Below are 15963 nucleotides of genomic sequence, written 5' to 3' on the forward strand. Positions count from 1 at the left end.
AAACCCTCCTTTTATTGCTTATTTTAGCTCCCCATTGTGTGGGTAGAGTGCTCCCCATGGAGGGTAGCACTGGTATACAGCTGGGTTCGCTTGCCAGTATATCGCTCGAATAGTCCAAATGCTAAACAACTCACAAGTCCAAAATTAAATCCAACTAACTTCAAACCTAAATCAACTTCCCAACTACAAATATATCCTTGAAGTTTCTAGTGTGCATTCAACCCTCTTCACACAAATTATTTCACCATTGGAACTTATGTACATAGATTCAGGAAGTCTGATGACTATGTGGTCCATCCAACACCAATACATGCACCCGTGCCTCTCATCGATTGCACCTAATGGTCTCAACCACACCTTGATCTAGATAAATCAACATCGGATCCCATTTTGGCAAGCCACATCCATGCCTTAAGCCAACACTTTGCATGCTTACCTTTAATCTAGTTGTCTTGTCTTCCTTTCTACTGACATTGCCAAAGCAGGCCAAATAGGCACATTCAAAAAGAGGCTCAAGAAGCACTCAGCCATGTCGAGAAAGCCACCAATATCCCGTGGTTTACTAAAGTAGATGCCATGATAGGTGTCCTAAATTCTTCCATTCTCATGGAAGAATTTAGGACAACCCAACTGCGAGCGTCATTACACATTGTGATGCATTTGAGGAGCCCACACACACAAGTCCCAAATGTGCATGAACACTCTTCAAGAAAAAAGTCATTTTGTAGACTTAAGAGCTCTTTTACTTCTTGAGAAAAAAAAACCCTTCGTCAGAGGATTTTTGGGATTTTGAAAAAATAGCTAAAGCTTTTGGATTTTTATAGCTTTTTGGAAAAACTAAGGCTTTTTATAATATAAATTCTAAGTAAAACTATCATGCGGATGTCCACCTAGCCAGAGTTCACATAGTACTGCCACTAGACAACCACCACCAGAAATTGACCACAAGAAGCAAAAAATAGTTGTAGAAATGCATGGTTATGTCCAACCAACCAAGCCACACCAATGAAATCCATAGTCGATCACCACAGTGTGAACACCACACCCCAAAAGTGTGTAGCAATGCCGATTCAAACCTAGGAGGAATCACACACAAGAGCTCTAAGCTCTCTCGCAAAGCTAAGACACCACACATGCTAGAGAAGCCAATTGCACAACGAGACGATGATATGGTTACTTGTCCCCTTCCTACTCCCTCTTGTCATCCTTGATGATGTGTGGTGTTGATGAAGGTAATGATGCTTCCTAGTGTGCCTTTAGACTATATACAATACCACTATGAAGTTCTCTCTTTCTCTCTCTCATGAACACGTGTGTTGAAGCAGCTCTTTTTGAAGAAAATATAAGCTTTTATTATTATTGAAGTCCACCCTTTCTTTTACACCGATGCCTCTCCTTTACAAATAAAACTACAATTCTTATATATCCCGAGTCTTCCAAAAAAGCACACGGCTTTGAAAAACTTTTATTTAAAAATAACTAAAGCTTTCCAAGCTTCCTAAAAAGTTCATTTGAAAAATGATACTTCACATATTCTTTACAAAGAATCATGAGGAGACATCCAATGTAAAACCATGAAAAAGATCGCCAAACGTGAGTCTATCGAGATCCTTAAAAACCTGATGCCAATGCGACGATTATAAACAAAAAATAGCAAAGCTGATGTAGACAAATATAGGCATGCACACACATTTCCGAACATGCCCAAGCAAACCCCCCCCAATCGAGGTGTGCTTATTTGTAAGAGTGTCTTTCACAGTGCCTTCATGTCGATGATGATAAATCTTTAATCGATATGCAATGACATGACTTGAATGAAGAATGCCATCATCCAAATCTTTAAGAAGACAAGAACTTCTTGTGTACCATAAATGGTCCTTCCTATTGAATATGAAACTTCTTGTCCTTGTGGTTATCTAAATATTTATCATACCTCAAAACCAAGTCACCTTGCTTAATAGCCTCTTTTTTCTTGAATTTGTCATCAAAAAGCTCTTTGAGTGTGTGGCTCGCATCTCAAACATTTCCAAAGCATGGTCTTGATCATCCTCTAACATGTGTAATTGACAAAGTCGTTGTGTCAATGCCTCTTGTTCTCCTCATCCATGAGCAATAGCTATCCAAGCTAGGCACATCTAGCTCAATAGGAAGAATAGCATCCATACCATAAACAAGAAAGAAAGGAATACCACCTTATCCATTGTGCGGTAAGCCCATAAAGCATAAAGAAGAGCCTCATATCCCCAATGACAAGGCTTCCACACAAAATCCCATTGGTCTTCTTAACTAGTCCATTGCATTGTGGATAGTAAGTATACGAGCATTCAATGTTTAATATAAAGTATCATCATCAACCCTTCTAAAAGATCACCTCAAAAACCTAGCCCATTTTCAGTAAGAATCTCCAAAGGTGTACCAAAATAAGAGCACACATACTCCACAAGAAACCTTATTGCCATCTTATTATTAGCATCAAGGTAACCTTAGCCTCAGCCCATTGTGTCGTGTAAGGCATCCATGCACCAAAAATGTGATGCATATGAGGATATGTGTGTGCATTAATTTATGTTTGTGGAAGCATCCAAGACGATATTGCCCCTTACTAGTCTGCACGCACACTATCGTTGATAGTATCCCATCCTTTGATAGTCCTCGAAAAGCGATGTCTAGAAGCCCGCACACACAATTACAATTACCAGATGTGCATGAACACTCTTCAAGGAAAAAGTTGGCGTTGTGCAGACTTGAAGAGATCTTTTACTTCTTGGGGAAAAAAACCCCTCATGGGAGGATTTTTTGGATTCTGAAAAATAGGTCAAGCTTTTGAAATTTTTAGCTTTCTAGAAAAAATTAGGGCTTTCTTAAGAAAAAACACCATGTTATGGATGTCTACTAGCAAGATAGCTTTTACTGGTGTGGCTTGGTTGGTTGGCCATAGCCATGTATTGGTTGGCTTCTGTGGGCCGCTTTCCAAGATGGTTTCTTGTGGTCATTTTTTGGTGGTTATCTAGTGGCGGTTCTTACGTAGTAAAACTATGTGAACTCTTGGACTTGGCGAGCGCGCTGACCACCATAGTGTGAACACCACACCCTAGAAGTATACAATAGCACTCCAATTAGATCCATGAATGGGGCATTTACAAACACCTACATTTGAAACAAGCATAAAACATTAAAGGTTGACCTCTGCACATGGGAAACACAACCCAGGGTACACATTTTCCACTCGATGATGACTAAAACAAGGACTTCAATCATTAATATTTGTCAAAATTGTGCCCAGCACCTAGAGGATGAGCCAAAGGAAGATTTAGGGTTACCTTTGCTTGACCAAGATGATGCCAATGATTGGTTAAAATTTATATCGATATCCTCATTTAATATGTGGATTCAAGCCACAAACCATACTATCCATGCACATCACTCAAGACTTTAAGTGTGGGAGGTGACACTAGAAATACACCACCTATCAAGGTGTGTCTTGACTTTTCATTAAAAAAAACATGCAAAGAAGGGGATCCCTACTTAGCTTCTTTGCTTAGCTCAAAAACTAGCCACAACCTTGTGTCATGGGAAATATGGGTATCCCTTGGCCAGTTCTCTCTTTGGTGTGTTGAATACCAATATTCAAGTGGCTGCATAAAGTTTAAAGCTTAGAGTGTTATATTCACACTATAGCTAGTGTCTAATAAGTGCAAAGTCCATGTGTATGTGCATGGTCATTGGTCTAAAGGTGTGCCCGTGGTGTAGAAGCTCCTTTTCGGTGGAAACTCCAACACAAGGATTTCTTTGACTCTTTTCTAATTGATTTCTTTCACTCTTACACATGGTTGTGGATAGTAAATTAAGTGTTGACGTTGTAATGAGAACTTTTTGCTTGGCGTTTTGATGCATGTTTGGCCGAAAATGTGTGCGCACACCTATATTCATCTACATTGACTTTTTGATGATAATTTTTTGCTTAGCTTTTTGATGCATGTTTGGCTGAAAACGTGTGCACATGCCTATATTCGTCTACATTGACTTTGCTCTTTTCTATTTGGAATTGTCACGTTGGGTTAGGTGTATTAGATTTTTTGGGATCTTGTTGAGCGATCTTTTTTTCACAATCCTACATTGTATGTCGTCATGATTCTTTGTAAAGAATATGTGAAGTAGCTTTATATATTAAAAAAACTTTTTACGAAGATTAGAAAGCTTTAGTTATTTTTAACTAAATGATTTAAAGCCGTGAGCTTTTTTGGAAGATTAAGGCTATTTAAGCCTTGTGTTTTTTTTTTGTGAAGGAGAGGAGTGTGAAAGAAAGCATGGACTTCAGTAATAGTAAAAGCTTTTGTTTTCTTCAAAGAGAGTTTCAACACGCGTGTTCATGGTGGTATTGTATATAGTCAAGAGGTACAATAGGAAAGCATCATTACCATTATTAACACCATGCATCATCAAGGATGACAAGCAGGAGTAGCAGATAGCAGGAAGAGCCATAGTACAATTGGCTTCTCTAGCATGCAAACCATGTGTGGTGTCTTGGCTTTGTGAGAGATATTAGAGCTCTTGTGTGAGCATCGTCCTGGTTATGTAGGATGCCCTAAAATGATGTTATACACACTCAATTGTTCACTAAGGTTCATTTGAAACTTAGACCACATGTCTTGACTTTGAGGTCTTGAGTGTTGCCCAAGGGTTTAGTGGGCATTCCATATGCTACTAATTTCACCACTAAAGTGATATTGTCTCAGTGTAGTTGAACCCATTGGTCTTAACATTTTTTCATTATGATGCTAATTTCGGGACTACCATCCAAGATGGCTTGGCATTCTTGGCCTTTATATACCACCATCAAGATGCATTTGTGGCATCGCATTTATGGAATCACTATTAAAATATTGTCGTAGTTTACTCATTAGTACTTTGCACACCTGCATTTTCTTAACACATGCATTTGGGTTTCTTCATCATTTAGTATGGGGTCTCTTTACTCTTCCACCTTTTTGGATGAATTTGACCTTTCATCTAGTCTTATGGATCCATACGCTTGGGCTAGCACATAGCACATATTGAATTCAAATACTAATTTCAATGTATAGGAAAGAAAAGAGATCGGTAGCTATGTCCCATAGGTTTGTATTCTCCTTTTCTTGGTGCATGACTTGGGTCAGTAATGGTGAAAAGGATCTTAATCAATTTAATTTTTTTGGTGGAAAGAGATGTGCTAGCATGAAACTTTTTTTTGTATTCAAAGTCCTTGTATCATTCATTCCTTGAGCACTTGTGAAAGCTACTCGTTGGGTTTCACAAGAATGATCTTGTGTCTATTCTCTTCCACAAAGGGATAGGTGTGGTGAAGGGTTTAATTATTGTAGGCTTGGATGGGTCTTGTGGTACTCCTATAGTTCAAGTTCAAGCTATGGTGGTTGGAGTCCCACAAACCCAGGGAAGTGCTCCTTCTCTAGTTAGTCTCGCACTTGTGATGAGAGGATTAGTGTCTAGTAGGAATATTATCTTAGGTGCTCTTGCGACGATCAGAGTTGCTAAGGGCACTCCTTCAACTTGTGATTGGAGTTGCTAAGGGAACTCCTTCAACTTGCACGTAGCATTCCCCCTTACCAACTCGTGAAACTTCAAGTCTCTGCTCTTCCCTTAGATGGGATTTAGGTATTCAACCAAGCATTTATGTAGTCAACTTAGATCATAGGATATTTTCCCTTATCAACCACCACTGGCTTGGTGACATTTCTTCACTATCGTTGCTTTGGAAAGAGGCCATGATGTCTTGGCTCTGTTCAAAGCCACTCTATATGGTAACTCTATCATCACCTTTGCCAACATGTTCCAAGTGCTATTTCATTTTGCAACTTATTGTGGGCTTGTTATTGTTTGCATGCATTTCTCCTTAATAAGCTTTGAGGTAGAAGCTTTTACAGCATTTTTTACTATTACCTTCTTTTTCTTTGCTTGTATTTGTGTGTGTACGTTCTATTGGATCATGGTTATCTTGTCATGTGATGAATGCTTAACACATTCAAGTTCATCTTACTATGCAAGCCTTTGATTGTGGAGTTTGTAGTTGCTCACAAGAAGCAATCTTTATAGAAGTGATCACACAATGGAGTATGCAGTTTCTCACAAGGAGAAATGTTTGTGGTTAGGTTTGGATATGAGCTAGTGCAATGTAATGATGTTAATGAGATGATATTGACATCCAATGTCCCATGATTATTAGCTCACAATGGAGTTGAACTCAACCCACAATTATCAACAATGAGAAGAACACAAGAGTTTAGAGTGTGAGAGTGAATGGCTAGCTCAAAGTGGAGACAAATGAAGCTCTCTCCAAGTACAAAGGAGAAAGTATAAATGAGTAGCAACCCTAAACAATGGATGTGGTTGCTCATATACTAGCTAACCCTAAGGCATCCATTCATACCTAGGTGGCCATGTTGGGGGAAAATCCAAACCAGTGGGATAAAAGTTCCCATGGCATCAGTATTGGCCTCACTGTAGTACTACCATAAATATCTAACAAACCCCATATAGTACAAATGTGAGGTTTACAAAGATTGCAGATTAGTCTTTGAAAGGGATAAGGCCCAAACCTTTGGGAAAGGCCTCAAACTTTTCACGTGATAAGCCTCCTCACTATAATACTACCATAAATATCTAACAACCCCCTTTGTGGTATAAATGTGAGGTTTACAAAGATTGTAGATTAATCTTTGAAAGGGAAGCACATTACTCCTCAAAGAAGTTTGATCATAATATGGAATATGTGTAGGATGGTCACACTGTTATATGTGTGCCAATAATGGCTCCTATCTAGTTAAAGGTATTGACAAGATTTGCCTTACTACTGCTAGTGGTGAGGATTTTTGTCTTCAAAATGTACTTTTTGTTCCAGGTATAAAGAAGAATATACTTTCAGTGCCCACTCTAGCAAGGGGAGGTCTTTATGTTAAATTTATAAATGATAAATGCATTTTATGTGATAGAGAACAAGACATGTAAATTGTGCGTATTGGAACTCTTAGCCATGGTTTGTATAAATTTGTATAAATTGGACATGTATGACAAGTGTGATGATGCTTGTCTGAGGGCAAGCACTTCAAATGCAATGAAAGATTCCTAGTTGTGGCATGCTAGGTTTGGCCATACATGCTTTTGCATAAACATGGGGGATATTAAAGGACTTGCCTTAACTTGATCCCCCACCCATATATGTTTGTGAAGGATTTATCCTTGGCAAGCTCTCCCACTAACCTTTCCCAAAAAATGTAAAAGATGGAGCTAATCACAAATTGCAACTTATACATAGCGATATGTGTGGTCTGATGATGTGGACTCTTGGGGGTTGGCAGATGAAATTGGATTGAAGCCATGCACGATGAAATTTAAGCCATTTAGAAAAATGAAACTTGTGATTTATTGGATTTACCACTTGTCAAGAAAGCAATTGGTACTAAGTGGATTTACAAAGTCAAGAGAAAGGCTGATGGATCTATGGACAGATTCAAGGCTAGACTTATTGCAAAAGGTTATGCCTAGTAGAAACAGATCGATTATGATGAAACTTTTGTCCCCAACCACTTCTCGTATAACCACTATCATATTTGTTATTACTTTGCCAAGCCACCATGGATGGAAAGTGCACATCAAAATTGTATTCTTGAACGGTGACTTGTAGAAAGAAGTTTATCAGCTAGATTTGCCCAACCTGATCAAGAACATAAGATAAGAAAGCTTTATATGGTTTGAAATAAACCCCCATGGCTTGGTACGAGAAGATTCATGCCTATTTGAGTGGACAAGGATTTCAAAATTGTCCTACAGAAAGCAATTTATATGTCAAAAAAAAGGACAAGCAGGATTTGCTTATTTTGTCATTATCTATGTTGATGACATGCTGTTGGATAGGAACCAATGAAGATTTGAATACAACTTTCATGGTGTCTCAAATTTTAAGATGTTAGATCTTGGTTTGCACTACTACTTGGGAGTTTATACAACAAGATGATAGCATAGTCATTAAGTAGTCCAAGTACATCAAGGCATTGCCCAAAAGGTCCAATAAGGAAAGTTGCAAACCAATCCCTACACCAATGGAACCTAGTGTATCCCAGAGAACCACCATTCAATATAACCACTTATGATCAAGCTATTGTATGCCTTATATATTTGTGCAACTCACAACCAAACATTCGGTTTGGTGTGTCACAACTTTCAAAGTTTATGCATTCCCCATGAGCTAAGCATTGGTAGTAGGCGGACAATCAAATGCATCTTTAGGCATGGCACTCAAGACCTTCGATTTTTCTATACTAAGGGAGGTGATTTACAAAAGCATTCTCTTATTCCGATTGGACATGTGCCTATGATATAGGACAACAATCCACATCTGGAAACTATTTCTTTCTTAGCAACTCATGCATCTCCTAGCTAAGCAATAAGTAACCAACTGTGGTAAAACCTCGTCCTCTGAAGCTAAATACAAAGCATCATGCACTGTGACAATTGAATGTGTATCTTTGAGAAGATTGATGAAAGATCTCTGTGTCTCAACAGACATTCCTACTCCAATTCTCATTGACAATTAAAGTGCAATGGTGGCAGTAGCAAAGAATCCTTTATTTCATGCCAAGACCAAGCACATTGAAGTGCACTATGTCACAGAGAGACTCCACATAAGTGAGATCAATTTGATCTATTGCAGTACACATGACAATGTGGTTGCTCTTTTCACTAAAGCCTTATTACGTTGATAGGTTTTTTTGTGCTCAAGGAATATGTCCAATGGATGTGCCTATCCCCAACCCCAAGGATAAGAAATAAATCATCGAGCATGTGTAGACAGCTTAGGAATAGCCAAAAGAAGAAAAGAACACTTGTATGCAAAAGATGAGGGGAGATTGCAAAGAGAAGGGCAAGCGGATTAGCGCAGGTGCGCAAATAAGAAAGGAAAGAGCATGGGCAACGAAGGAAATGGGCTAGGCAACCTTATGGAAGAAATCAAGGTGGCTACGGGGTAGAAGAGGGAGAATTGTGGTGGATCGAAGTGTGGTTTTTGCCAGTAAGGCTAGAATCAGTGTGTATAGTCAGAATTAATTTGATCAGTTGGTGTCACAGAGCTGAGGGAGTTTGTGGTCAGCTGGTAGTTAGCTAAGGGCAGTTGAAGGTTTGGAAGTGAAGATATAAGCTCTGGGAGGATGTTTGGAAGTGAAGATATAAGCTCTGGGAGGATGTTTGGAGTTGTCAGCTGAGTTAGTTTGAAGAGTTTGGAGTGTGCTCAAGTATTTGCCTGTGTCAGCTAAAGCTCAAGGAACGTTAGGTGAGTGTACTTTGTGCCTTCATTTGGTGTTTGTACTGGGTTGTGGTGGTAGGTGTTAGTTCCTCCTCACGGTGGTGTGTTTCGGGCTTTAGAGGCAGGTCTCCCCGACACATCAATGTGAAAAGTTTGAGACATTCTGCAAAGCTTAAGGCCCCGTACCTTTTAGAGACTAATTTACAATCTCTGTAAACCTCACATTTATACAACAGGGGGGGTCGTTAGATATTTATGGTAGTACTATAGTGAGGCCATGGGCACTTTTGTCCCAGTGAGTTTTTCCCATGACCATCCAAGTGTGAATGGAAACCTTAGGGTTAGCTAGTATATAAGCAACCAAGTCCATTGTTTAGGGTTGCTGTTCATTTGTACTTTCTCCTTTGTACTTTGCAAAGAGCTTCATCTCTCTTCCCTTTGAGCTAGCCATTCTCTCTCACACTTTACAACCTTGTGTTCATCCAATTGAGCATTGTATGTGTGTGAGTTCAATTCCATTGTGCGAGATAACAATGGTCATCGCCGTGCCATTTGTAATAGTCATAATAAAGGAGATGTCTCAGCATTGACGACATACATTATGCCCCTATATGATTGTGTTGACACACTACAGCACACCAACTCATTGTGCTTTGTCTCCTAGACATCCGGCCACCTATGGACAACAACAAGTGTCTAAACTGGACACTGTCGACGACGAGTGCTTAACACAATGGCTACTCCTCATAAAGGGGGCCTTACGAAATAGAACAACTCATCATCCGCATAGTCACAGTAAAAAGGGTGGATTTCTAACACCTTCTCTCAATGTTTACCACTAGTAGGTGAACTACCTCTTCGGCCCAACAACCTTTGTTAAGGTTTCCACATAATTGTCCATGGTCAGCTCAACCTCTACATTCATGATTAGCTTGCACATAAAGTGAGATTGTATCTCAATGGGCTTCATGTGTGCGTGGAACACTAGGTTCTTACAATCGCACAACAACTCTAATGGCTACTCGTGAGTAGCTCCATTGAACACTCTTGAGTAGCTCCCATGTCCCCCAAAATTCTCCTTAAACAAGATTGCTTTACATGTAGAAAAGCATGCCAAATTATACTAGGCCTTTGTAGAAGAAAGGGCAAGTGTAGGATCTAAGAGGTAATTCCATACCCAAGCGGAAAAACAATAACCAGAAAACTGATTTCTTGCTATCACAATCTTTTGATCAATCTGAGTCACAATATCCAATGAAGGTCTTGCCCGAGGTATAGGTGATGCTCCATTGTACCTTGGATGTATTTCAACACTCGCATGCCAACCTTGTAATGGTTCTCTCAGAGTTGATTTGAGAACGTGCTCAATAAACCAATTGCAAACATGATCTAACTGTTTATTGCACAAGAAAATCAAACTCCCTCCTACCAACTACCTGTATTCCTACACATCCACCACTAGTGGGGGGATCCCAACTAACTTGTGCTTGACCATACCAAATGCCATTCTTTGCCTTGTGAAGATTTTGTTGTTTGTGTATAATGCGAGTTATATTTTCTTACACAATGATGTGATAACTTTTTGACATTTAGGATTAAAAACTAATTCCCTTGTACTACGTTCGGGATGATCGTTTCATTTTAACTGTCCTCCTCTGGTTTTCAGTGAATGACTTACTTTGAGCTTTATGTGATTTCAACTTTTATACTTTGGTTTGCACTTAAAACTAAGGTTGCATTCACAAGCTTCTAATAGGAAGCATCCGATGTTGACTTGTTTGGGCGCATACATCCGCTTGACTATTCACCCATGCTAGAGTTGAAAGCTACCATAACTCGTGTAGCAAGACTTGGCCCACTGATACATTGACAGACTCTCCAACCAGTGTTGCTAATTTTAAATCTGTAAAAATACAATTTTCACATTGCATTTGGCCTCTAGAAGTTGATTTGTAAAAAAAAAGGGCAAAAGACCTGCTTCTTGGTGGGCTTATTGAAAGCTCGTGAACCCAGACTAAAAGCGGTGACATGGCAGCTGAGCCGAGTACCCTGGTGGGACAATTTGTCCGACCATTCATCGGTTTCACACGGTCTTTCACACACATTTAAAAACATTTCCCTCTTTACTCTCCAATTTTTTATAGTGTCAAAACTCCCACCTTTGCTCTGCTACTGCAAAGGTTGTGATTCTTCCTACTACGGCAATGGCATCAGACAACGTGCATCAGTATGGCAACATCATGCTTGGTGGCAGAGGAGGCACGGTATGTTTCTATCAGAACTTTATTCCGTGAGCTAATCAGGGTTTATATTACCTCATCAATGTGATCTAGATAGGGTTTTTAAGGGTTTAGATTACCTCCTCAATACGATCCGACTGTGAGCTATTAAGGGTTTCAAACATGATCTGAGCATCGTTTATCTGTGACTTGATATGTTTCTTAGGGTTTCTCTTGAGTGTGTTGTGAGCTTGTTAATCCGTTGCCTAATTAGGGTTTGTATCAGTTTTTTAGAGTTTCTCTTTGATGCTATGTTAGCATCAGAATTTGAGCTCTTGTGTTATTAAGCTCAGAGGCTGAGAAGGTAATTGCATTCGGAGTCCACAGGACTTTTGTCCCTCCCTCCCCCTTCTTTGTTCTCTCCTGTCATGGCCGCCAGTCCCAGGAGAGACAATCACAGCCGTACAAAGAGGAAGAAATGACTTTGTACGTGATCATGCCAACTCAGCCTGTGGAATACATTCTGACCAGCAGGAAAAACAAGCTTGTCACTGTTGCACAATCTGGTTGCCGAAGTGCATTCTGTCTGCTGTCACTGCCAGTTCTCTCGGTGGCCATTGACAGTTAGTAAAGGCCTAGAGTTGGCCTTTCCCTGGAGGAGAGGGGGCTTCTGGCTCCCGCCTGTCATGAGTGGGATATTCAGGAGTGGTGAAGCAGAGTGGGATATTCTGAGGCGGGAAAGGATGGAGTGAGTCTATTCCTGCCTGTCATGGGCAGCGGGGAGGACAAGCCTGGGAAATGGTGCATTCACACATCAACTAAAAACAGAACTGGCAGTCATTTGACAAGTTACACCTCAGCATTCATCAGAAGACATTCTGACAACCACGAGGTGTCAAGATCTGCAGCGATTCTGATAAATAATTCACCATCTGCGGGCAACCTTGATTCTCACTCCTCTGATCAGTGACCACGAAGTGTTCAAAACTGTATTGGGTTAATAAATGGAGACCATACAAGTCCTGAAAGTCTTGATTGGGGATAATAGCATTAAGTGGATACACATGTAACACTGTAACACAAACATACCCCCTGCCCCCCACCCCCCTCCCAACCACCACCATCACCACCACCACCACCACACACACACACACACACACACACACAAAAAACCACAAAAAGCATGAAGCTACAAGTCCAATAAATTGAAGTCTGAACTTTTTGAATACAGCTACGGAACGGAATGTAGAGTACTGTATGTACTATATGGAACATGAGTCAACTTGCATTCTTGTAAGCAACTATAATAAAACCAAGGAAAACCAAAACAGAAACCAACCCCCTGCCATCATGCCACATCATAGGGTTACATGCATTCTGTAGATACCATGCACTTAACAGCAGTGATGCTGACAATTTCTCTACGTAAGACTATTTTTTCTTGATGTGCAATAGCATTGTGACTTTCCCAATTTGCCAACCTTGAGCGAGCAAGAGAGCTTGCGTGCTTACAGCTTGTGATTCCTCTTTCTTGAACTTTGTATCTGCTGGCTGTAATAGAAGTATAAAATGTGCCGTTTTATGTGATAGGAAAGTATGTAAAAAGATGAAATTGATAACATGGTGTATTCGATCTAAGTATTTTCTTCCTAGTTCCACTGTTTTTATGTATGCATTTTGCTGCACCGTACTGTGCTATCATGTCTACGAGCTAGTTCTGTTGTTTACATTGCTGATGATGTGTATGTTATCTTTTGCCTTCAGAACGTAGGGCAACTGAAGATTTATCCAGGAGGGTTTTTGTGGAGCAAGGCTGGAGGTGGAAAGGTGGTGGAAATTTCCAAGACAGATATCTCTAGCTTGAGCTGGACACGTGTACCTAGAGGCTATCAACTTGGTGTTCGTCTGAAAGCGGGATCTAATGTGAAATTCAATGGCTTCAAAGAGCAGGTGTGCTTTTTATTTGATCTTTCTTATCAGAGGGTTCATGTTCCAGCTATTGATGTTCATTATATAGGGACCCCATATAGCAAGCTCGTTTGAGGAGTATTTACTTTTTTTTTTTTTTTGGGGGGGGGGACTAATATTCACAATTGAACAACCTCTTTTCTATTGGTTTTGAGTTCTTAACAACACCATTTTTATAAATTTGAGGTTAGCAGAAGTATCCTGAAAAGAAACCATACATATATATATTTTCTACAATTGCATGAAAAAGAAACTTCTTCCCCCTCTTCTTTCTTTCGTACATGGTGTCCGTAGGGATGTTGTTTGATGTACTATATGCATATGATGTCTTTAGATTTGTTTGGCTGCACTCACATTTCTCTGCTTTGTGTTGAACCACAGGATGTGTTGAGTTTATCGAGTTTTATGTCTGCAAACATGGGCGTCACTCCTGAGGACAAGCCTCTCTCTGTTAGTGGCCGAAATTGGGGGCAAGCAGATTTGGATGGTGGGAGGCTCATGCACTATTTCGTTTCTATGCCCATGCTTGAATTGGTGGCAACAGCTCTTTTGTTCTCTTAAGAAGTTCTGTAGTACCCACCAATGTTGGGCTGATGGGTTTGGCACAACAATTGTGCTTACAGGGAACATGCTCTCTTTCATTGTTGGTGGCAAGCAAGCGTTTGAACTGTCATTGGTAGATGTATCCCAGACGCAGATGCAAGGCAAGAATGACGTTTTGTTGGAGTTTCATGTGGATGACACGGCTGGTGCAAACGAGGTTTGTTAATGAAACTCATAGGTCAGTGTTTTGAGAATGCTCTTTAAGTTTAGCAGTTTATCTGATACTCTGCATTATGGATGCCCAGAAGGACTGTTTGATGGAAATGAGCTTTCACATACCCAACACCAATACCAACTATGTGGGGGATGACAATCATCCACCGGCACAGGTTTGTGGTTTTGTAAATCCAATACGTTTTCATCTACTGGTTTAGGTATGCTATGTATTATATGCATTCAAAGGGCATTTTTATTTCTTCTAACCTGCAAATTTTCGTTTTTTAAAATACCCCCTTTTCCTGAGAAACTTACAGCTTGTTCCCAGTAAAATTACATAAATTTACCTCTTAAGTAAATGTTTTTCTGTAAATTTATATAGTAATGGAGGAACTGCATTTTGGAGGGAGCTGGAGCCTTGTCAGCAAAAGAGATAAGGGGAGGGGGAAAAGAAGAGCGAGAGGAGAAACACATGGAGATGTAGTAGGCTGCCTTGTTGCCTTGGGGGCCTGAGCGAAGGGTGGGTGGATACAATAGGGAATGGCAAAAAAATGTACGAAACGGAACGGATCGTACCGCAGTGGCAAAACTATCATGGGAAAAAAATCATCCCGAACCTCGTATGGTGCGCCCGTCCTGTTTCGTACTGGTTTTCACATACCCGTGATGCGGTATGCATCCCGCAGACAACTATGGTGGTGTTGGGCAAATGAAATGAAGATCTTAAGTTTCACAATAATGTGGTGTGTCACATGCATCCCGCCACGTGGACATATTTGAACAAGAAGGTGCAGGACCCAGAGTGGAAAGTGGTCCCATGTGAGCCTAGTCTGGGACGAGTCAGTCAAGGTTCCACTCTATGGTCAGGTGTGCATTGTCCTGCACATGAAGCAGTGCCAGTCCGTACCGTGAGTCTCCCTCTGGAATGATGTTAGATGATATGTGTATCTGGTCTGTGATCGGGTGCCAGACATGACATCTGTAGGTGCATTTAGGTTGCATATAGAAGAGGGGGGAGCCCGTTTTGGCTTCCCCAGAAAAGGAGCTAAAAATCCTTGCATATCTCATGGGAAGGCTTGGAGGCCACCCTAGATAGGGCCCGGAGGCCCAACGAACAGCCCATGTGCTGTCGGCCAACCCTAAGGAGGCCTGGACAGCAAGGAGGCCAAGCCTAGTGGGTCTAGGTTGCCTGTCGGCCAGCTTTGTTGGCCATGGTCAGCCAGCCGGCCAGGCCAAGGTGGCTGCTTGCGGTACACTGGGCAGTCCACAAGGCGGCCAGGGCTGAGCAAAACAGTCAAAGCAAAGTGGCCACCTTCCACAGTGTGAAATGGGGAATTAATAACTTTTAATGCCTTTGAGAAGCCGAAGAAGTCGTCCTCTGTCAAAGACAAAAGAAAGCAGCAACAACAGGTACCAGGAAAGCTCCACAAGCAATCTCCACAGCAACTCAGCTACAAAAGTAACATAACAAGCTGCCAGGTACACTGTTCTTCTAGAAGAAATCAACCATGAAGGTTGCATCATGTTGCTCCAAATATCGGTGCCAAACTTAAATATAAACACAGTGTCACAGGAATCCCTAGAAGCCTGTAGCTCTAAGAAGATAATACCCTCAAAAGAAATAGAGTCCATTCGCTCCAACTCTGTACCAAGAGTAGCCAAATGCTGTATAGTGGCACCCTCCTCGAAGGTCGGCATTGCCAGATGTAAGAACTCAACTGTCCC

The 15963-nt window shown here is 40.7% G+C and overlaps 1 protein-coding gene across 2 annotated transcripts in view; it reads left to right on the forward strand.

Moving 5' to 3' along the window:
• The first annotated feature begins 11397 nt into the window (after nucleotides 1-11397).
• The window catches only part of LOC147617608 (FACT complex subunit SSRP1-like), a 56550-nt gene continuing 51984 nt past the window's right edge, over nucleotides 11398-15963 (forward strand). For both annotated transcript variants that reach the window (XR_015262242.1, XM_086775893.1), the window contains exons 1-5: nucleotides 11398-11556; nucleotides 13276-13461; nucleotides 13861-13966; nucleotides 14103-14239; nucleotides 14328-14411. Coding sequence is in view for 1 of the 2 variants with exons in the window: in XM_086775893.1 (XP_086632019.1) it covers nucleotides 11497-11556; nucleotides 13276-13461; nucleotides 13861-13966; nucleotides 14103-14239; nucleotides 14328-14411 (573 nt within the window). In the remaining variant the exon portion in view is untranslated. The remainder of the gene's footprint in view (nucleotides 11557-13275; nucleotides 13462-13860; nucleotides 13967-14102; nucleotides 14240-14327; nucleotides 14412-15963) is intronic.

The sequence above is a fragment of the Cibotium barometz genome, chromosome 36 (genome assembly GCF_041138505.1).
Source record: "Cibotium barometz isolate CiBa-2024 chromosome 36, ASM4113850v1, whole genome shotgun sequence".
Taxonomy (NCBI): Eukaryota; Viridiplantae; Streptophyta; class Polypodiopsida; order Cyatheales; family Cibotiaceae; genus Cibotium; species Cibotium barometz.